Genomic DNA, 23,456 nt, shown 5'->3' with positions numbered 1-23,456 from the left:
GCTCTGGATGCGCAGGCTCAGCGGCCATGGCTCACGGGCCCAGCCGCTCCGCGACATGTGGGATCTTCCCGGACCGGGGCACAGACCCGTGTCCCCTGCATCGGCAGGCGGACTCTCAACCACTGCGCCACCAGGGAAGCCCCAAAGAGAAACTTTTAAAATATTTCAAGGGATTGAATATTCTGAAAATTGTAGCTTTAAAAAGCATATTTGTCAGTATTACTTCTGGGTATATATCCACAGGAATTGAAAGCAGAGTATCAAAGAGATATTTGCACATCCGTGTTCACAGCAGCACTATTCACAATAGCCTACAGGTGGAAGCAACTCAAATGTCCACTGACAGATGCATAAACAAAATGTGGTATACACATACAATGGAATACTACACAACTTTAAAGGGAGGAAATCCTCTCATATGCTACAACACGGATGAAACCTGAGGACACCATACTAAGTGAAATAAGCCACTCATAAAAAAGACAAATACTGTAATAATTCCACTTACATAAAGTCTCTAAGGCAACCAAACTCATAGAAATGGAAAGCAGAATGACAGTTACCAGGGTCTGGGGTATAGGGAGGACTAAGTTGTTGTTTAATAGGTATATAGTTCTGTAAGATGGGGAAGCCCTGGAGATCTGTTTCATGACAATGTGAATACACTCAACACTACACACAACACTTAAAAATGCTTAAGGTGGTATGTTTTATGACGTGGTTTTACCACACACACCAAAAACGTATTTGCGTCATTTTGCATTTAGATTTTTTGATGGAGATGGGGTGGGACAGACGTTTATAATGTATATGTAGCATTTACCCCTTATATTGTAATTTCCTTTAAACCACACACACACAAAAACCTCTAACAAACTTAGCATTTAATAAATATATCAAGTACTGAGCATCTTCAATAATAGTTTATTAGGGAAGAATGACCAAATGTACAGACTGAAGAAAAACTGGCTATTCTGTCCCATGTTTTATCTCTGTGATCATCTGATTTATGTCTGTCTTTTCCACTAAGCAGAAAAGTAAGCTCCAGTGTCTGGTTTTTATTCACCATTACATCTCCAGGGCCTAGAAAACAGTACATAAATATTTACTGAATGAATGAATATGGTATTAAAACACTTGGAGATGTGGTAACACCCACGTCCATAATCACTGAATTCAAGCGTAATTAGAGATATACCATAAAGGAGGCAGAATCAACTTTCAAAAAACTAATTTTAATCAAAACAAAAATTGTTGATCATTAACAAGTTTATAAAACAGTGATTTAGTTACATAAATAAATTGATATCAGTGTATCAAATCTTAATTACTTTCAACTTCATGAGCATGTTTACATGGGTGATGAAGTACAACCTTTTTTTTTTTTCTTTTTACCTATTATAATAAATAAAATGGAGCGCATGAAATAGTTCTTCTAAACAAAAATACCTACAAACATACCTCTAGCATGTTCTCTAATGAAGGGAACAAGAGACACTGGACAACTTTTGCACCAAAACATAAAAATTGCTTTAAAAAGCACAAGGTTACAGAACCATCAGCTAAAGTAAAGACACTATACTGTAACCAAAGTTGGTATTTAATAATATAAGGAACAGTTTGGTAGTTAGATCTCCAGTTTGGTTATTTTAAAGCATTAAGACAAGGCAAGATAGAAGGCTGCTTTTGTTTTGAGTAATTCTAGAGAAAATAAAATATATTTAAAAAAAAGAAAGAAAACTGAAAAGTAGAACAGTCATACCTACACAACTTTCTGTCCTGCACAAAGTCAAAATACCTATGCAGAATAGATATATAATATATATAATGTTATTTGTGCACAAAGGTTAGCTTATTATTAGCTCACTGCAAAGGCGTAATGTATCAGATGTCAATTGTTTTGGAAAACATTTTGCGTTTTGTCAAAAGGATATTTCTTTTACGTTTCCTAGGCTAGGAGGCACGAACCCCAGTTCCGGCATACTGTATATTCTTAATGCTAAGGCTTACTGCTCTGGCTGTGTATTTTGTTGCCCCTCTTTATTCTAGTGCCTGTTACAAGCATGTGTGGTGTAGTGGTTGTGGTTGGTGTGTCTTGTGTCTGTGTGTATACATATATATATGTATACATAAGTTGTATAAATATATATACATATATAATTTCTCCCAATAGATCTCAGTCAAACCATGCAATCCGAAAGGTGGCTCTGCATAGATGCCCAGCATGAAGTTCACCGCCTGAGCCAACCCTGAAGCAAGGCGCACTTTTAGTCCTTCTGATAGGTTTTCTCTCAGTTTTTTTTTTGTTTTTGTTTAAAACCAAGCTACTGCAGCTTCAAGTATTTTGCATTACATAGAATATTTTTTATAAATTAGTTAATGTTATATTTTCAATATTCAGACATATACTATAATATATATACAGTACAATAAATGCTCTCATTCTTTTTTTTATTTTTATTTTTTTGATAAATCCCTGAGAATGTATGTTGACAGTCGCTAAGTTTCCACATGCACAAGCATTGTGTGCCATGCTTCTGGACGAACAGCACTGCAAAGCCACGTGGGTCAGCCTTTTAACTATTAGTATTTTCGTTTTGTTGGTTTGTTTAAATATGCTGAAAATGTAAAGATGAGTTACAAAGGAGTAAAGCTGAATCCATTCGAGGTACTTATCACAGGATGGAGGTGTTCTGTTTGGTTTTTAAAGCCATTTCAATTATTTTTTTTTTGAGGCTGTGAACGTATACAGAAAACAGGAGAGCTATGTGGACTTTTGCCACTTGACAACATATACTCAGTGTAAACCAAACCTTTTTAACCTCTCTCTCATACAAAACCAAAAGAACAAACAAAAAAAAGAATAAGGAAAATAATAAAATAAAAACAAAGAAAAAGGGAAGAAAATTAAAAACACACAAACTTTCACATGACAATTTAGTCTGCAAACGCAATATAACTATACACATATAATACCGGTGTGGCTCTGTTCTTTAAGTTAAAAAGGGTACAAAGGCAGGCTCAAGTAAAAACAAACTGTCCCCCCCATTCCCACCCCCACCCCCATTCATACAAGTTCTATCAACCAAACCTCTCCCGAACCAACATCATCAGTTTCTTTTTGCCTTTGTAGATTTGTTTCAGGTTGTCGATGAACTGTGTAAACTGAATGTGTCCATCATGCGCCATTAAGAAGGTCTCTCGGGCCTTGCTGAGGAACTCTATAAACTCACTATAGTGCCGAGGACTGATGTGTGTGAGCCGTGAGTGTGTCGTGTTGATGTAGGCCCCGATTGTGGCATCCAAGAGTTGCCTCAAGGGGGCTTTGTCCAGTGACATGAGCTTACCAGAGTTCCTCCTTCCGTGAAGTCCCACCATGCCAGGAGTGGTCAGAGTGCATCTGCGCAAAATGTCTGACAGTACCGTTGCACACTTGACACTCTTGACCACCAGAGGTATTATAGCTGCAAGCTCGTTTTTACCAAGGGAGTGGCTAAGCGCACAGGCCCACAAAACGTCATTAATGGCGGGGTGCGTGTCCTGATTGTAGCTCAGGTTAAGATGGGTCATGGCCAGGGTGGCCAGCTTGTAGGCCCTCATGGGGTACCCGCGGTGCTCCATGTACCGTGCTATTGTAAAGAGCTGGGTGTAGCTCATGCCAGTTGTAGCAGCGTCAAGAACAATTTGGTATGCCGTCTCAAAAGCTATGTGATCCTTTTCACACAGGGTCAGCGCGGAGAGGGCACAGTTCTGAGGGTCCTTCATAGCGCACTGCAATGCAAGTGTCCGGGCGCTGCTGGCCAGCTTTTCCTGCTGGTGGCAGTCCAGGTGGAGGCGGACGATGGTGCTGTTGGACATCACGGTGGTTGCAACGATACTTGTGGCTTCAGTGGGAGTAAAAAGCGTAAACCAGCTCTGCATGATGCTGTCCAGGGCATAAACACCTGCAAGGAGCACAGAGAAGCCCCATTACTGACGAGAGGCTGCCCAGAGGTCTTGCCTTATTTCAACTTTATAATCAATGCTCACATTGTTAACCATCACAGGACATGAGCTAGGTCAGAAAATCCTGTAAGGTAATGTGCCTGGGAGCAACCTTTTAGAATAAGGTTATTATAGATTGCTATTCAGTGAAATGCCTGAAAGGAACATGAACTTGCTGTAATAAAGAACTAATCCTCTCGGCAGCTGGTATTTGCACTGTGCTGCTGCTTGCTTGCCATCGCAGACAATGGCTTTTTGCTAATGAGTTCTAGTTCACTGGGGCCTCCTGTCAGTTACCCACCACAGAATCTGAGTCAGAAAAACTACAACCCTCACCAAAATGGGGAGTTTTTATGTGGTCTGTGTGCCTGTAAGTTTAAAGTACACACAATACAAAGTGATTAAACACAAAGAAGCAGGAAAATGCGACCTATAATCAAGAGAAAAGAGTCGACAGAAGCAGACATACAGACGACTCATGTTTGAAATGGATGACAAGGTCTTTAAAATAACCATTTTAAGTACACAGACGCAATATGCCTCAGCTGTAGGAAAATCCTAAACGTGGGCCATTTAAAGCACAGGTACTAAATCTAAGAGAAATTAGGCCTATTTCTTGGTGCAGGGGTGGGGGAGTGGTGTGGCAGTTCTTAAACTGGTATTATCCTTGTATTGCTTCACTAAAGCATCACTTCAGTAATGTAATTTTTTTTTTTTTTTTTTTTTTTTTGCGGTACACGGGCCTCTTACCCCTGTGGCCTCTCCCATCGCGGAGCACAGGCTCCGGACGCGCAGCCTCAGCGGCCACGGCCCACGGGCCCAGCCGCCCCACGGCACGTGGAAACCTCCCGGACCAGGGTGTGAACCCACGTCCCCCACACCGGCAGGTGGACTCATAGCCACTGCGCCACCAGGGAAGCCCCAGTAATATAATTTTTATACTGAGACCAATTTCCCTTTTTCCAAGATAACATACCATTATACATTAATAAAAGAAAAATAACAAGAAGAATGTTTTTACAGTATCTGCTGTGTCAATCTTTAGATAAGCACTGAGGTAGCAGTGTCCTCTCAGCAAGAGGTGTGTATCCTTTTCTGATGCAAATAAGAAGACGACAGTTTAACCCACATTTATTTCCAACAGCCACCATTTTGTTTGTGTTGGCCTTCTCGCCAGGAATATATGGGTTTTTTAGTTATGATTTATTGCTGCAGAGGGGAAATAGTTGGCTGAAGGGTCTCACAGATTGCACTGTATGGTCAACCGGGGATCTTCTTTTTTTTTTTTTTTTTTTTTTTTTTTTTTTTGCGGTACGCGGGCCTCTCACTGTTGCGGCCTCTCCCGTTGCGGAGCACAGGCTCCGGATGCGCAGGCTCAGCGGCCATGGCTCACGGGCCTAGCTGCTCCGCGGCATGTGGGATCTTCCCAGACCGGGGCACGAACCCGTGTCCCCTGCATCGGCAGGCGGACTCTCAACCACTGCGCCGCCAGGGAAGCCCGGGGATCTTCTTATGGCTACGACAAATTCTCACAAAGCTCACCTAAACCACACCCAGTGGTCATTTCTCTGTTGGATACCATGACGACTGCCCTCAGATGAAGAAAAAACTCAGTGCAACTAGATAACTTTATATTGTTTTCATTAAAGTGACCTGAACCATTAACCCACAGTCTAAAATTAGTTCCAAAGATGGTTTGCTGCCTACCAAAGATTCACTCTGGAATATGAAACTGTAAACTTGATTATCACAAAAGTTACTGAAAGCACCTTAGGTGTGACAGAACAGCTGAATAAAAAGTGTCTGCTCCCTGACTTATTCCATTTTAAGTAAGAGTTGGAGCCCCACAGATGTGACAGGAACAATGCAAGTGTGTATAACTGAAGGCTGACGGTGGGGTTCGGGGAAGAGAGCCCCTGTACGTTGCCAGAAGGGGCAGGAGCCTTGGAGAAGTCAAGGTAAAGAAGTGAAAATGTTCTTCTCTGTACCTGGAAATAAGTGAAATCTGAGCACGGGGAGCCTTGGAGCGCCCCTGCCCCTGATTTACGTACCCACTTCAGTAGCGCACGTTACCAGCCACCTGACCATCTCCCGCCGGCGCCAGTTTAAGGTTGACAGTGTCATTCGCATAACCTATGAAGACAGGATAACAAAATGTTTTGGAAGGTTATCCCTAAGTCAATGGAAAAAGAAAACAATTCATTCCAAGGTATAAATTACTAGGCAGACTCCCTACTACCAGGAGGACGGAGAGCCTTATTTCAAATAAAGCTGTGCATATGAATTTGGACTTACCCACAGCTCCCCTTGCTGGCTTTGCCCCAGCCTGGGAGGCAGGAGGTCTGTGTTCTATTCTACTCCTGGTAGGCCAACTGACTAGACGTGGCAACCTGGGCAAGTCACTCAATCGACCACTTCTCTCCTCTGCAAAATCCAAGGGCTGGACTGGCACAGTGAACACAGCCCACGCCCTCTTCCCTTCTCCAGCTTTCACATTCATTCCATGGTTCTAAATTTCTGAGCCACCTCATGAATTAATCCTGACTAGGAACCCTCAGTTGGCCAAGAGGTTTTCTTTTTAAATAATTGTTTTAGTTATCCCTTCAACCTCTGGTTGTTCCTTCCTGGCGATTAAGAAGATAACCCCAGGTCTATAGAAAGAAATCACCTTTGGCATCATTAGCAATCTAATTTTGTGTTTTACTTTCTAATAGATTACAAGATAAAATTCACCATATCATCCTGCTTCCCTCATTTGTTAAGATTCAGAGCATCTAGGGACGTAATACTCCTAAAGCCTCGGAAAGGTCCTATGGGATTCCTTCCTGGGTCCCAGGAAGAATGAGGCAGGGAGCAAGCTCTCAGTAATCTGCCGTTTACCAAAAAAACCTGCCAGAAGTCCAAATACCCAGAGAACTCATGTTAATGGTTCTTTCTGCATCATACCTTTAAGAGGAAAATGATAACAAAAATAAGCCAAACAACAAGAATTTATTTTTTAAAAGAAAACTCTAAAATGTCATTGTATAGCTTAAATGCAATCTCCCATGCCCTCTGCTTGTAGAGTACTGTAAGTGGCAAGTGCGTTTTTCTACAGTCTAATTCTTTAACGTTACTAATCACTGTTAAGGAGAAGCCATAACTAGAAAACCATATTAATCATCTAATTGCGGCATTCTAGTCCCCATACTTTAGAAAATTAGAAGATGACAATTTCTTTCACTGCATTTTATGGAGGGAAAAACACAAATGCTAATAGAGATTCCCTGAGAAAAGTAGAAATATAAACTTCAGTTCCTGGTTTATACAATAATCTTTTCAGATACTATAAGGAAGCAAACATCTATCTACATGACTAACTCAAAATGTCCTTGGTAATATGTCTAAGGCCTGCTGAAGCTGAAACTGGACCCCGGCCCAATCCCTCTTCCTTTACCCTAATTTTCTCAGGGTTATAAAAAAGGAGTCAGAACTGTCCATCTATCATGAAAATGCAAACATCAGTAAATATCCATACTTCCTCTAAAAATTTAACCCTAACAAATGAATCGTTATTATACATGAGAGCTTTATTTAAGCCATGTATAGGAAGAACTCTTCTTCAATTCATTAAAGGAGAAACAGTGATGTTAAGGCTCTAGTACAGAAGATGATTTTTTATTGAAAGACACAAACAGGGCTTCTAAAGGTACAGTCCTACACATGAGGCAGCAGTCTGGTTCAGGTGGGAATGACCACAGCTGCGAAGCCCGGTGCACTCCTGAAGTCTAACAGATCTGTGCACCAGAGTCATGTACCTACACGAAAAAACCCAAACAACAGCAACACCCTAGGATGATGCTTTTATTTAGCAGTCCTTGGTGCCCCAGGAAAGACCACAGTCACATACCTGCAGGCCCAGCTCCAGAGACACCTTCAAAAGAGTGATGTCTGGCAAACTGTCCATGAGAGTTGCTATTTTAAATGCATCTTGGGCAAGCTTGAAGATGTGGGATGAGGAGTGAATGTTTTTCTGGATGGATTCTAATACTGTTTCCAGCCTCCGAACATCGCCTGCAACAAACGAGGGGAAACCAAATCAAAGCAAAGCAAGGCAAAGCAAAACAACAACAACAAAAATCACACAACCACACACACACACACACACACACACACACACGCACGCAATTAAAAAAGGAACAAAACAAAACACAAAGTACAAGTTACTTTACATGAAATGTTCACGGATGGCACAGATGTTACAACTAAGTGTCCCAAGGTTATTGCATATCTATGAATCCCGTCTTCAGGAAAAAGATACACTGAGACACACCCTCACGACTAAAAGCATGTGTGAACCAGAACCAACATGAGATAGCAAATAGTTCTCTCAGGTTCCTGCTTTTTTATTTCTGGTGAATATTTCAGGGAGAATTGAATCTGCCTCTGAAGCTCACCCACCATTTACATGGCATGGTAACTAAACCCAAACTCTGCCAGCAGCAAGTTTAATGATGCAGTTAAATGAGGAAAATGCCGGCTCAACTGAGTAGCACCTGTTTTGCTTCATAAGCTAACATCTAAAGAAAAGGATCCCTTACAACATAAGCACCATTATTGAGAATCTGATGGAAAACACGACCCTTAAAATAAAAAGGCAAACTAACAAAATAATCATGAGGCCTCAGGACAACCCAGTACCTTTGGCTGCAGTGAGCATAGTGGATGCCAGCTCGCACTGCTGGGATTCTATGTGGCTTAGAGTGAACCAACGAGGGTACCGGTTGGGAACAACGGATGCCATGTGGTGTGGACGGGTGAGGTCTCCCGCTGGAGCAGTGGATTCCAACACTAGCAACCTGTAATGACAAGACAAGGCAGGCGGCTCTTAGTTACCACTTGTCCATCACCCTGGCCACAGGGACTGCCCAGAAGCCAGAGGAGCAGGTAGATGCTGGGAGCGATTGTTCAGGTCCTCCGTGAGGGAAGAGCTGGTACAGCTACACTTTGCTGTCTGGATGCTAAAGTTACCTCGTTAATTGCCCATCGCCTAACCCTAAGAGGTTTCCTTTCTTTAGCATCATTTAGAAAACAGCAACATTCAAGGAAATTAAGACATGTAACAATGGAGAGGTTTGAAACACAAGTCTTAATGTTTACCTACTGTAAAATTTCTGAATCTTATCACTCATTAAAAAATCAAAAGAAACTGATAGTCAAGTGGATATTTAAAACTGAGATTACGACCGTTAGGAATCAGTGTATAGCTGAGACAAATAAGTTTAACTTATTAAAACAAAGTAAAACAAAAATGACTTGTTTCCATATATTCATACTTTCTGCATAATGAGTTCCTTATTACTTCAGAAATTTGTAGTTAGAAAATGTTCTATCAATCATATCAGAGATGATGGATGCAAATGATCAAGCATTTGTCCCTTGACAGTCTTGCATAAATTCAGCATGACTTCTTATTTTAATCAATGTATCTTTAAGAATATGTTGACAAATAAAGAACAGCTATTGAAACAAAGCACATGCTTGGCGGTCTCTTTCAAATATAAATAAGCATCAAAGAGATTAGTAGAGTAGCTATAACTGCAATAATTTTTTTACAATCATCAAAACACTGACCTTCCCTCAAGTACACCAGTGTTAGGGACTGTGGAGTAAGAGCTGGGGACCAGGAGAAGTTAGCAGGGTCAGGGTGTGATGCTGGGCTTGGGGCCCTACCCAACAGTAATTATTGCTCTGGTAAGCCAAATCCCTCATTCCCTTTTCCTTTTATCTAGGGACAGAGATGCTAGCATTTGATGGTGGCAATTAAGTAGTAAGAATTTTGGTGGGGTTGCTATTTAGCTTTTTAAAAACCCAGACTACCCCTATATTCACAGGCAGATCCTTCCAGAGCTGCTGTAGAGCACACTAGTCAACGTCCCTGGAGAGATGAGAAAATGATTGTGAAAATGCCCTTCTTCAGTATCTCCCCTCTCTTTCTAGAAAGACTAAGAAGCAAGTAAGTTACCTGTCTCTTTTCCTTCCTGTTCCCCTGGCTGCCTTGCGATGCTCTAGTAGTTCACACCACCTCCCTCCCATGGCCATCCTTTGGCTGAGGGCGTGTGGCAGGTAGAAGAGAAGAGGTGGAAAACAATTCCCCTGTGCCCTGCTAGTGTCCCCCGTGAACGAACTGCCTGGGCAGCAACCAAGGGTGGACATAAATGAGTTTCTGAGCGTTAGAAAAGCAAGCCTCCCCACCTGAAAGATACCTTCACATAAGCCAGAACCACAGAGAAACCTTAGCTATTTTACCCTTAAACTTTACAGTAACTGTAGCAATAGCATCTGGTGGCACCATAACATTAGTATCCTTCCCTTTACCACCGGAGCAGAATTGTTAGGATTTGAGTAAGTATAGAGCTGAACATCTGTCTTCACCTGATAACTTCCATTTCAGCTTCCCAAAATGGGAATAGGAATGTACTTATAAAACTGTGCTCTAAAATACAAACCAAGTGGTATAAAGTAATTTGGTGGGGGACTTTTGCTTATGTTAGTTATTTTATTTTTTGATATTTTAAAAACAGACAAGAGAGAACTTTTAAGGTTTCTCTGATATGTTAATGAGATTTCATGTTGCCAAGGAAAGCATGTCAAATTAAAGGATGTCAGCCTCAATACACAATGACACACAGGTACACATATACACACACACAAATACAAACACACTCTGTTGCTGCATAAAAGAGGCCTCCTGTGACTTATCAGCTATACTCATACAGGAAAGGCATTGTTTTTGAATCCATTACACTGGCTGCAGAGATAGTATCTTCGATGAAAAGTTTCTGTGGAATCAAACTGTTCTCCAGCACCTCAAGCTTTTAGGTGTGTACGTGGTTTGTCTTTAGGTGGCAATAACAGGGTCTAATCGGCACTTTAACAAAAGTGTGTTAATTAAAGAGTTGCACAACAATGTGAGTGTACTTAGTGCCACTGAACTGTACAGTTAAATATGGTTGAAATGGTACGTTTTATATTATGTGACTTTTACCACAATAAAAACAATTTTTTTTAACGTGTGTTAATTTAAAAAAAAAAAGATAAAAGGAAAAAAGCTCATGTTTTAAGAAAGGTAGATATTCCTTTCAGGTCCTTAAAGTTTAAAAGGCTATATATAAGACTGAAAATTTTAATCTTGAGTTCATTAAAAAATATTCAGCTAGAACAAATTCGTGATAAAAATAATTATTTTGTGAACTGACTTTTTAAAAGGAGGGTGAAAACAGAAAGGTCAGCAGCAGAGAATGTGTTCTAATTGTTATTACTGAAAAGGAGGGACCGAGGGGCGGATGGAAACAAAACTGAGGCGAACAAATCCTGGAAGACCCCTAAACAGCGATGCCTTCAACACTAGATACAGCTCCCATCTTCTCTCATCCTCCAGTGGAGCATAAAGGTGTTTCGGTGCTAGGATGGCTTTCCTGCGCTACTGACGGAATGTGTCATTACAGCCGGTGTGAAGGGCTCTCTCAATTATTATATTCAGTCAAGTATACGTGTTATTTACCACTGCTTCAAGAATCTAATTTTTTCTAAACAGTTACGTTATTTAGGAAGGTTTCAACTGTTGCTGCCTTGTGGTTAAACTCGGCCTGAAGTTGTTCTCTAGTCCCAAATTCTAGCTTCAAGAAAAAGCAGGATAAAGCCACCATGAACATGAGTGACAGCAGACAAGAATACCATTCTTCCCTTACTTTAAAACAAAAGCGAAACAAGCCAACAAACCACCACCACCACAACCCAAGAAGCTTTTTTTAGTTTTTCTGCTGCCTACAAGAAAAATGAATGAATGAGAAGTCAGTTAACAGCCATTTTTCCCAGTGGGGGATTTGGATTGCCTCTGCCCGGCGGGGCTGTGAATACGTACCGCATTGCTCTCAGTGCAATTTTGTATGCCAATTCAGCATCATGAGGTAGGAGAGAGGTGAAGAGATACTTGGCAAATGTGTGCATTGGAACGCTCTCCCGATGGATTATTTCGCCTAAACCACTATATGGTCCGGCTGTAGGAAGAGAGTATACACATTTTACATTCCTAAAAAAGGAACTAAGACTTCTTGTAAAGTATAGTTTAAATTTTTTATGTAAAGTTATAAACAATGCTAATCTAGTTAAGAATGTAATCTAAGTGACATAGTAGAAACGAATACAATTCTTAGTAAAATGATTCTACAGGGTAGAGTATACGATATCAAATTCACTTCAGGAACAATTCCCTGTGCCACAGCTAAAAGGAGAATCACAGAACTATGGGGGCAGAACTTTTTCACATTATAACTGCTTCAGAGAAATAAACACTCCAAAGCAGGAAACCTCACTGAATTTAAGAAAGACCCTATCTCAGTGTGTGATACCTGAGCATCCAGATTTTCAAATACACAGATGACTCTACAGCTTAACGTTGGAAACTGCCCCAGCCCCAGTCAGTCTTAGGGGCACAAATAAGCCAGGTTTCCAGAAAAGAGTCCTCTGTTTCAGGGGGAGGGATAGGGAGGATTCTGAACCACAAATCCCAATGCAAAGACTTTAAATATTGTTGCTTCTAATAAGCAGAAATAGATATTAATTCTCATAAAGGATTAATAATAAAAGACCAGAATAATACTCACCGTAGGCAAAAGAAAAAAAAAATTAAAGTAACTGATTCTACCACTATTTGGACTTCAAAAGACCAATTTTAAAAGTAAAATTATATTTAAACTGTCAAAATTCATTTCTTAGTAAGTTGTGACAGGCACGGTGGCAGAGCTGACTTCCCCTGTGTGCTCTCTGAATGCTACCCTAAGAAGGACAACACCAACTTTTAAAATAAATTTTGAAAGGAAACCACAGTGGTTAGTTCAACTACTTTCCGCTTAGGTGCTGTGAGGTTTAGTTACTGTGAAGTGTTTTATAAGTTAGTTTCCATGTCACCTTTGGGTTAACATCGGTTTCATGACTTCTAGAATTATGAATCATGACACTACTGCTCAAAGGACATAATACATTTGTTTTCCATGAGAAAAATAAGTCTGGTGAAGAGTTTAGAATGCAAGAAATGCAGTTCAGAGGAAATGGTGAGAGGAGTTACTGAATTGGGCACTGAGTAGGAGCATGATACATTTTAGATCATTTTAACAGAAGTTGTTTTTAAATTTCATTGTTTTATTCTTTGGTTAGTATTTTTGAATTGTTCCTTATTAAAGTACTTTGAAAGTCATGTAAATAACTTATTTTTTTACGTAGACAAATTAAAATCCATCCTAGATTTCTAATTTTATCAAATCTATTAATCTTTTTTTCTTTTTTTTGTCTTTAAGACATTTAAAAATGTTTTAGCGATCTGATATTCTTCAAAAGCTGATAAGGCATTACAATTTTACCTTTAGTTCATATAGTGAGGCCAGATTATTTGTTATATTATAGAATGTTTGCCCTCCCCCCAAATTCATATGTTAAAGCCGCAACTCTCAATGTGACTGGAAGATAAGGCCTTTATGGAGGTAATTGAGGTTAAATGAGGTCATAGGGGCCTTGACCTGGTCCAACAGAATTAGTGACCTATGAGAAGAGGCAGAAAGAGTGACCTCTGTCTCTGTCTTGTGAGGGCTCAGGGAGAAGGCAGCCATCTGCAAGGCAGGAAGAGGGCCCTCACCAGAAATTGAATTAGCCAGCACCTTGACCTTGGACTTCTCAGCCTCCAGAACTGTGAGAAATAAATTTCTCTTGTTTAAGCCACCTAACCTGTAGTATTTTTTGATGGCAGCCTGAACACACTAAGACATTAACTCTATTTTTCTAAGGACTAATTACAGCAAACTTGTGTATTTTCCATCTTCATTTCTCTTCCATTTCCTTTCAGTGTTTCCCTTGTACCATCAAGTTCCCTTTTTATACTATGCAGGGAAGGCCAGGATGCATAATCAACATAATAACACCTCCCAACAAGCAAAACCTTCAGTCAGGTATCACAGAATTATCTGTTGATTAATAGTCAGTATAATGCCTGAACTCTGGTGTCCTGAAAAATGAAAAACTGAAATTTGAAATCTAAGTTCCCCAGAAGTGCCTTTCCAATATGCCAATTGATTCAACGTGCCCATACTGTGTCCAGAAGTGATTTAACACTCAGCAACAAAATACAGGGTTACTGCTTCCTCTTTTTCATATACCTGAGTCTGCTAACTAATCTGCCCCTGAAATTCACAGAGTATAAGTGTATGAAGACCTTGGTGCCCAGTGCAGTCATCTCAGTCATGGAGCGCTTATCTTTTGGAGTTTATAGAAATGGTCCCTTGGCTTCCCCTTGGACTTCTTCCTGTCCTGCACCAACCACTCTTTAGGGCCTAGCAAGGTCGGGAAAAGAGAGGAGCATGGGGTGGGTCATCAGCCCTCCTTACAGAGCACAGTTCTCACTAAAATGTTTAATGGGAAGGTATGGACTAAGCAAAGACTAAGACAAAGTTAAAAAATATTCATGAGTAATGAACACGGAGACATTTAAAAAGGTAAGTGATGAACAGATATCAGACACTATCAACTATGAAAACCACACATCCTCATCTTTTCCCTCAGTATAATGAAAATCATAAGGCAGTTACCAAGAGTTAACTAAGAGCCAGCATAGAAAAGTTTATGGCTAATGATATTGCTTATATCAAAAGGAAATATATGACAGGAAACTAAGACAGTAACGAAAGGATCAAGATCATTTGAAATTTGTCAAGATGGGCTTTTATCTTTAGGGAAAAAAACTTCAGGAGAGTGCTTCAAAAAATTATTAGGAATTTTTACCAAAATTAAGCATGTTTTATTCAGAAGAATATTTCCCCTTTAAGGTGCACTTCTAAAACACATAAATGTATAATATATTTAATGAAAATATTTTTTTCAAATAGATCTTTAGGTTTGGACATATGAAAAGTTTTGAAATGCTATTTTCTCTAAATCCCTTCCCTATATATAGCCATTCTGAATATAAGATGAAGATACCGTACTGTATGAGCTTATTAATCACAGAGAAATCCACAGAAATAACACACATGTACTTGAGAGACAGAAGCAGTTTAAAAGATTTGACATCACCTAAATCTGTGTAAAAAATCAGGCTACCACATTAATTACACTTATTCTTTTCAAGAAAAAAAAAAACATTAAAAAAAAAATAATGCCATCCAAAATGTATTAGGCCCTTTAGCTCTTGACCTTATAGAAAGAAGAAAACTAGACTTTGCCTTAGTGATTCTATGAAACCTTTACTTTGATGAATGTATACCTAATGTATTCTCTGAAATAATTAGCGCAGTGGAAATTCACTTCTGCAGTCTTTGGTCCTTTGTCAGCATGTGCAAATGACATGTTCAAAACCCAGACGTCAACGTAACAGCCAATAATTTGGAGGAATGCCAGCCAATTTCCATTTTATTACTTAATTGATCAAGCAGAGAGGAATATGGCTACCAGCAATAACTCACTAAATATCAAACTTGCATTTATCTCAGGAACAACACAGACTAAATAAAAACAGTCCTTTTTAAAGCTGGTGGCATTTAAATGGGGCTCATTTCTAGCAGGTTATCTTACACGACCACCTAAATCAAACGATAAACATGTAAACATCTGAACATTTTTATTAAGTGATACTATTTTTTGGAACGTGAACATGCCTATGACACTCAGTGACCATACCAATCAAGATAACCACCATATTAAGTGTACTCCCAACGTAAACTGTACTCCCAACATAAGAAAGCTGAGTGGCTAAATAAAATGGGCTAAACAAGTGAGAAAGTTCTTTATCATACTACCTTCTAATAGGAAGACTGCTTGCTTGCGAAAAATTTTCACCAGTGTGTCATCCAATTCAATTTCCTGAAGCTTGGAAATGAGCTGCTCCTCATTCCGGCAAACCTTCTCTTGGGTATACAGCCCATCAGGCATAATACGCTGCTGTCCCAGCCCTATTAGGGCTACTTCCACAGCTAGCGTTAAATAGGATTCCCCTTCTTCTAAGAATTTGTGTGCAGGTAGATGCTGGTATTCCAGAGACTTGCACTGTCCCATATTCTCTGTCACAAAAGAAATCAGAGTTCAGAAACTACTTTTGCAGGTTCCCTGATAAGTACGATCTATTTTACCTAGTACTCTTAAATAAATTATTGACTTAACTCCAAGAAAGCCAGAAAACCATGTTTCTTAGGTTAAAGTATATAGTTTTCCAATATCTTTTAAAAAAATGACCATGAATGACTAAATGTGTATGTTCTGGGGGATAGAATATTACAAATATTTTTCTCTCACTAAAAATGAATCACCAAAGAAAACTATAAATCTAAGGAGAGATACTAAGCATACCTAAGAGTAAACAAATTTTTAATTAAACAAGAGTAAAATTACATGATGACTGCAATAGTTATCAATTTTTTAAAGCCTGGCGTTAAAAAAATTTTTCCATACTTTTATCACAATGTTGTAAGTTATAACAAAAACAGTAGAGAATACGACGTATATGTAACTCAATTCCATGGTCCTTTTTGTTATCAAAGAGTCATCAGTCACAAGAGAAGGATTCTTTGGGGATTCTCTTATCTCTGTTAAGGTGTTTCTATTAGAAATTCTTAACAAACTTCAACTGTCCAACTCCCAAGAAAAGTGAATTCAAAGTCATACCATACCCACACCCTCCTGATAGAGTTTGGGTCACCCATAATCCATGAAGGCAACCACCACAGGCTAGATGCTTAAATCTCCAAGCTAATCCAACCATGGGAGTAGTGAAGGGACAATCCTTCTTCCCTCCCACATGATGTACATCCTTATTTTATATCTTTATGCTGGAAAACAGTCATAAATGCAGATAAATTCTTAGATGTACAATCATTGACTAGAAGGGAATAAATATTTTTAGGTTCTTGATACATGCTGCCAATTGTCAACTCTAAGACTTTTCCCAGTTTGTAGGAGCCTGCCTGAAAAGTGTGAGTACCCTTTCCTGCGAACTGCTAGTACTGTTAACTATATGGATTCATAAAACAAACTGTGAAGAAAAACAATGACCAATGATGAATGCCATTCAGGGTTTAGGGGAAAAAAGCACATGAGACAAATGTCAATGGTTTTACCTGTAAAATCTGAGAACACAGGGAAGCTTTCATCATCAGTGCGGCAGGCTTCCATTAGGCTGCTGAAAAGAGTGCCCACGGGGTCCAGGGGGTGTCCAACCCAGCCCTCCAGATTGGTTATTGAAGTTATGCTTTTATGGGGTAGCTCTGTGTAAGAAAAGGGAATTGAGACATGGAGAGAAGTAGAGGACAGAAAGGCTTTACCATATCCAGCATCCTGACAAATTAATACTAAATTCAATTCAAAATTCCTCTTTAATTAAAAAACAAGGGTACATAAAATCCCCAACCTGTGAACTATTTTAAGTTCTAAAGGTTCATCTGTGAATCAATATAAATGGTGCTAACTTCCCAAGACAGCTCTCAAACATCTATTTAATTCATATGCTCAGGCTACTATGTTAACATTACTACTTACACTATTAAATTATGAGGAAAATGAATTCTAAATTTTTACCTGAGAAGCTAAGGACAACTCTCCTCACTTCCTAGGAGTGGCTTTAGAGAGAACTAAGAAGTCCCCCTGGAATTATGATTGGATAACTAACTCTACAACTACGTTAAGAAGGTACTCTCAGAGTCAGTGCTCACTGGGTTATCTAAAATGGAGTCTAGAAGGCAGCTGTACCCTGGGTCGGACTTGAACTTCCGTATGAATATTTATTAAATGACTCCCCTATCACCTTATAAAAATCTTCCTTATCATGGATCTGTAAGTCATTTAAGAGAGGACCTTTGCCACAAAGGGGAACTATAGCAGAAGATAACATATAATTTGGATGAAACATATCCTTTTCATTTTCCTCACGTAATGTTAGAACTTTCAAGTTCTCAAGAGTGCTGAGAGAAAAGCCGCAAATATTTTAAGGTATATTCCATTATTGTAAACAATGCAATATTTTACATCTAAGTGTTTACTAAAGTTATAAATAATAGTGGTTCCTTCTTAAAGGAAACTATAATAAAATCTATATATAATATAAAATATACAAGAAAAATATTGGCTTGTAAATAGCTAAAAAGCCATTCTGCAAGTTCAGTATTCCTTTAGAAGTCTTCTGTTTTGGACTATCAGCTATTAGTACATAAAAATAAAGCATGACCTGGCACAATGTATTAAAATTTATAGAAGGTAGGTGCTAGATTCCTTGGAAAGGTCTTTCCCTTCAATTTCTGTCACTGGCTTTCATATACACAACCAGGATGAAAGCAGAAACATGAGCATCACTCTTAGGAACAAGTCTCTCTCTCTCTCTCTCTCTCTATATATATATATATATACACACACACACACATACATATATATTTATATATAGACTTACTGTGGTGATCACTTCAAAATATATAAATATGGACTCATTATGCTGTACACATGAAACTAATATGTTATATGTCAATTATATCTCAATTTTTTAAAAAGTTGACATATCATGCCAAATAATATTGAAAATGTACAAGATACTTCATTTACTAACCTTAGCCCCATAAAAAATAACTGTTATAGCAATTTGGAATTGTAACAGTTACAAAAAACCTATTCTTTGAATATGGACAAACAAAAAGAAAGTAGGGAAGGATATAAACGTGCAGTGCTAGTAAAGAACAGTCTGAAATTAAAGTTTTCATTGTGTGCAGGATAAAAGAGAAATGAGTCTGAGAGAGACCTCAAAGACAATCAAAGGAGTCTATCTTAACATGTGTTCCAACTTACCTACATGAACTAACACTTTTACACTTTGTATTTCTTAGATATTGTAACATTTTAATTAAACTAATTTAAAAAACATTTCTTCATAGAGATCAACATGAATTTCAAAACTCTGATAATCACCGTGAGCAAGCTCTCCTGTTGCAGTATAAAAAGTACTTCACTCTCTCTTAGCCTGAGTATTTCAATCTTTTATACTTTTCAAAAGTAAATGTCTTTTGGCCATAGATTGTGCGTGTTTAGGGGAAGGGAGATTTCAGAAAAATTTTGCAAAGGGCCAGGCAACATATTTTGTAAATACAGCTGGTAACCAGTGTTGATATGACAAACACAAAGAACTGGACAAAGTAATGATTGTTGGGGATATCACATTCCAATCCCATCTGAGCTCCCCCTTCCTTGGTTCCAATGGTAACTTTGGAATTTTCTTTCATCATATAAATGATAATGTTAACATTTTTAATACTTCCAATATAGAGGATATCAAAAATTACAACAAACACTCGCTCCAATCTCCAGCCCACTTCAACAACAACTGATAATTTTAAGCTGTACCCTAAATGTGTGTAAAATCATCCAAGGAATAAAACAAAAACATAAGCAAAAAAACACAACTAAAACTACTTCTCTCTGAATAAGATATAAAATTCCAGAGTAAAAGCAAAACAATCCTAATAAAGAAAAATTAAAAGATTTACACATACAGAAGAAAAAGAATTGCACGGATTAATCAGAAAAAGCATACATATGTCTTTCTTTTGATCAGGGCCTATGCACCTTACAACCCTTTTGCAATTACTACTACTAAGTAATGCTTATTTAAAATTTAAAAGATTCATAAACTGAGATAAAGAGGAGTTAAATGTGTCCTGTCAGTTGACAGCTCATCGAATGTTATTTACAGAATTTGAAAAATCCAGTTCTGCTTTTTTCCTTAGCTTTCATTGGAGTGTAGTTTTTGTTTTTTTTTTTAAGGTTTTTTTTTGATGTGGACCATTTTTAAAGTCTTTACTGAACTTGTTACAATATTGCTTCTGTTTTCCGTTTTGGTTTTTTGGCCAAGAGGCATGTGGGATCTCAGCTCCCCAACCAGGGATTGAACCCACACCCCCTGCATTGGAAGGCGAAGTCTTAACCACTGGACCACCAGAGCAGTCCCCAGGAGTTCTGTTTGATCGCTTTAAATACATACCATGTCCTGATGTACAAATTATTACAATTAAACTGTTTTATAGTGCTTCCACACTCTGTCAGGCCCTGCTTTCAGTGCTTTACAGAAATTGACTAGTTTAATCTTTTCAACAACTCTAAGAGACAGGTCCTCAACTGAGCCCCATTCCATAGTCAAGTCAATGCCTAAGGTCTCCCAGCTGGGACCTCCTGCCAGGATTCAAACATAGGCAGTCTACCCCCCCAGAGCCCTTACTATCACAATTAAAATGCTCTTTCACAAAATGAAATATCTGGCTAACTTGCATTTTAGATAATTCCGACATACGACATAACTCAAACAGTAAAAAAAAAAACAAAAAAAAACAACCTCCCCTTTAAAAAATTAACCAACCTAAGAAACTTGTAAAAAAATTTTATTTCTTACAACATTCAATGGGTGGGGGTGGGGCGATGCCTAACATTTCTCACAGATCAGCTATTAAATATTTCAAATGAGTGGTGAGTAAAGCCATCACCATGGCTCTAATTTTAAAAGTTCTCTCCCCAAAGAGCATAAAACCTAGTGACATCATCACCAAGAAGCCCATTCCAATGGAAACAGACTCCTTCACACATTTACCTTTTTTTTGAGTTCGGAACATTTCCAGCTGTTTCTGTTGCTGCCGTCTTAACGTGTTAACAATAGCTATTGCTAGTCTCAGTGCTTCTCTGGGGTACCCATGAGAACGTAATGCATCCACTCGTGCACAGGCTGTAGGAACATGTTCTAAAACAGAAAGTTAAGGGGGGGAAGGGTGCCATTATCAGATATATCTATAAAAACAGGATTTAATAGTAAGATGTTTTCCCCTGAAATACTATTAAAAAGACACAAGAAACCATTTCTGAACTTGGATTTGAATGAAAACTCCTATTGCCAAGCATTCATCCATCTCCCATTGAATCCCTCAACTCTCCTCCTCCCACTCCAATAATGCTATAGAAACTAAACAAAGAAGTAAGTCATGGAAATGTCTTTCCGGTTTGGCCACTTACCATGCCAGAGGGGCCACCCGCGGGAGTCAAAGAGGGAGTTTTCAGCGTCGTCATGGTAACAGTAGTTGGTGTACAGGTCACTGCTGATAATGTGCTGCAAGTGGCTATCCTGCCAGTGGAGATCGCACGCCTCGATGGCTCGGGTGAACACTGTCCGATGTGGCCTGTTCGATGAATCTGTTTTTTCCACAATTCAGAAAGCCGTGTCAGCTATTGTTCACATGTGAATAAATCAGTCATACCATACCATTCTGTGGCCAGATGTTCATGAACACACCCACACACATTGTCCTGCACCCCCTAAGCAGAAGGATGAAGGGTGAATATTCTCACGTCCTAAGTACTAGGAGGCAAATCAGACCAAAGAGCCACCATTCACTCACTTGTTTTATCAAACACAAACACTCTGCAGCCATCAGAGCTAAGGTTAAAGGCATCCTGCAAAAAGAACCGTCAAGTCTAGTTTCCATGCCAAATACACTGAAAGGAGGCACTCGGCACAAAAATCACATGAAAACTCACTGCTCCCCACTTCTGAGGTGCTGTGGTGAACTGCCCTGATGGGATCAACAGCTCTCACAAACACTATGCAAGAGATGAGACACCAGCCATGGAACCTTTCAGGAAGATGCAATCAGCCTTTAAAAATACGCAGAAGGGTTGTGCTTTTGGTTGTATTTTTTAACTATATTGTGCGGTTTTGCACAATTAAAACTATTATGCTTCTTGGGATATAATGATTAAATGTCACTTTATATCCCAAAGGGCATAAATGCATATATTTAACATTTCACAAAGCCACACAACATAGCTACAAAACAAACCAGCGCACTTACCTTGCCCCTACAGGCTGCCTCCTGACTCTTGTGCAGGTTCCATGACTGGTGTGATGTCCCCAGCATAGTGTATGCCAGGGCATCACAAAAGAGCAGAAGCACACACTCCGAAGAGGGTTCAAGTTTCAGGACCTGACAGAGAAAAGAAATGTTTGGGGAATAAAGGATATTTTTACCCCAACCTCTGGGATTATTCAGTTCTTCTGGAAAAAATCGTTCAAATTCTACCTGCACTCCCACCCCTTAGGTCCCCAACTCCAGACTTACCTTAAACTGTGGCAGAAACCTTAGAAAGAGCCTCAGCTGACAATCAGGGTAACAAACTATTTTTATTTATGTGTGCTTTATTTAGCTCAAGTATCACCCCTCACTGTTCTGAGGCTTAACTAAATGAGAAGTAAAATCTGGAGCTTCCTTAGTTGGTAAAGTTTCATCTTCCTCTCCCTGGAGCTTTGGCTAAGCACAGACATAAAGGAAATCATAAAAATCAAAATACAACTGAATCAAGAAGAGCTCTGAAAACTCATCTAGACCAACCCCTCTATTCTGCTGATGGAACTGAAAATTGAGAGAAGTAAAGTGACTTGCCAAGGTCACACGGCCAGGCAATGGCAGTCAAGATCAAAACACAGATAACCTCACTCCAAATTCAGCTACTTAGGCTGTTCTGAAAGGCTTCTGAATGGTCTTTAACAGAAAGAGACATTACTTCAGCTTGGTCTCAGGTGGACTTAGACATCTGTATTTGAATGGCAGACATATCAAAATGCATGGATGACATAATTTGAGAGGTCTAAACACTGATGTATCTGTTCTGGCCCCTGCCCAGACTCCTTGTTAGCAGCAGACGGAGGGACACTTTGCAAATGGGAAGAGTTGGCCCTACATTTAATAGCCTTTGGAACCTACCACGGCTTTTTGCAGAGCAGAATAAATCTACCACTACTAAACAAGAAACTGGTTCCATGACTTCGTATAGTCAATCAATCAAATATTCCAAAGTCCAAATCTCACACGAGTATTTTTAAATAGCTTTCTAATTTCATTTATTTTGTTTAACTCAAATCATAGAAACAGAATTTAAAATTAAAAGGAGACTTTAGAAAGCAACGTATTATTATACACTTATTAGAAGAATGAGAGTTCTGTCTGTTTGACCCACTGTGGTATCAATAATAAAAGCAAGCTGTGGGTATGATTCCATTGAAGAAATTAAAATCTTAACTTTTCATGTTTGTATGTGACTGTAAGAGCATAGCACAACGTACAGGACATACACCAGGACAGTGGTTAGCTCTAAGAGTCTGATACAACCAACTGTAACAAAAAAGACTAAATACTATTGGTATTTAAACGAAAATGTAAGATACAAAGCTCTATAATAGCATGGAAACAAAAAAAAATACGTACATAGACAATGACTAAAAAGATATACAAACAAAAATTGATTAAGTATCAAAATTATGGTCAATTTTTATCTTAGATATCTGTGTTTTTTTGACTTTCGCAATAACAGAAAAAAGAAACAGATGATCTTAACCAAATTGTTGAAACGATAAACACAGGGACTTCCCTGGTGGTGCA

The 23,456-nt window shown here is 38.9% G+C and overlaps 1 protein-coding gene across 1 annotated transcript in view; it reads right to left on the bottom strand.

Annotated features, from left to right (window-relative positions):
- Positions 1-3,081: 3,081 nt before the first annotated feature.
- Positions 3,082-23,456, bottom strand: part of ZSWIM6 (zinc finger SWIM-type containing 6) — a 205,291-nt gene continuing 184,916 nt past the window's right edge. The window contains exons 6-14 of the mRNA XM_065874785.1: positions 21,037-21,213; positions 20,621-20,767; positions 17,121-17,267; positions 15,807-16,067; positions 11,888-12,023; positions 8,665-8,822; positions 7,874-8,037; positions 6,036-6,117; positions 3,082-3,944 (exon numbers count right to left, since the gene is read on the bottom strand). Of these exons, the coding sequence (XP_065730857.1) occupies positions 3,082-3,944; positions 6,036-6,117; positions 7,874-8,037; positions 8,665-8,822; positions 11,888-12,023; positions 15,807-16,067; positions 17,121-17,267; positions 20,621-20,767; positions 21,037-21,213 (2,135 nt within the window). The remainder of the gene's footprint in view (positions 3,945-6,035; positions 6,118-7,873; positions 8,038-8,664; positions 8,823-11,887; positions 12,024-15,806; positions 16,068-17,120; positions 17,268-20,620; positions 20,768-21,036; positions 21,214-23,456) is intronic.

The sequence above is a fragment of the Phocoena phocoena genome, chromosome 3 (genome assembly GCF_963924675.1).
Source record: "Phocoena phocoena chromosome 3, mPhoPho1.1, whole genome shotgun sequence".
NCBI lineage: Eukaryota > Metazoa > Chordata > Mammalia > Artiodactyla > Phocoenidae > Phocoena > Phocoena phocoena.
The sequence above is the reverse complement of the archived record's forward strand: the minus strand, read 5'-3'. Positions and strand labels throughout refer to the sequence as shown.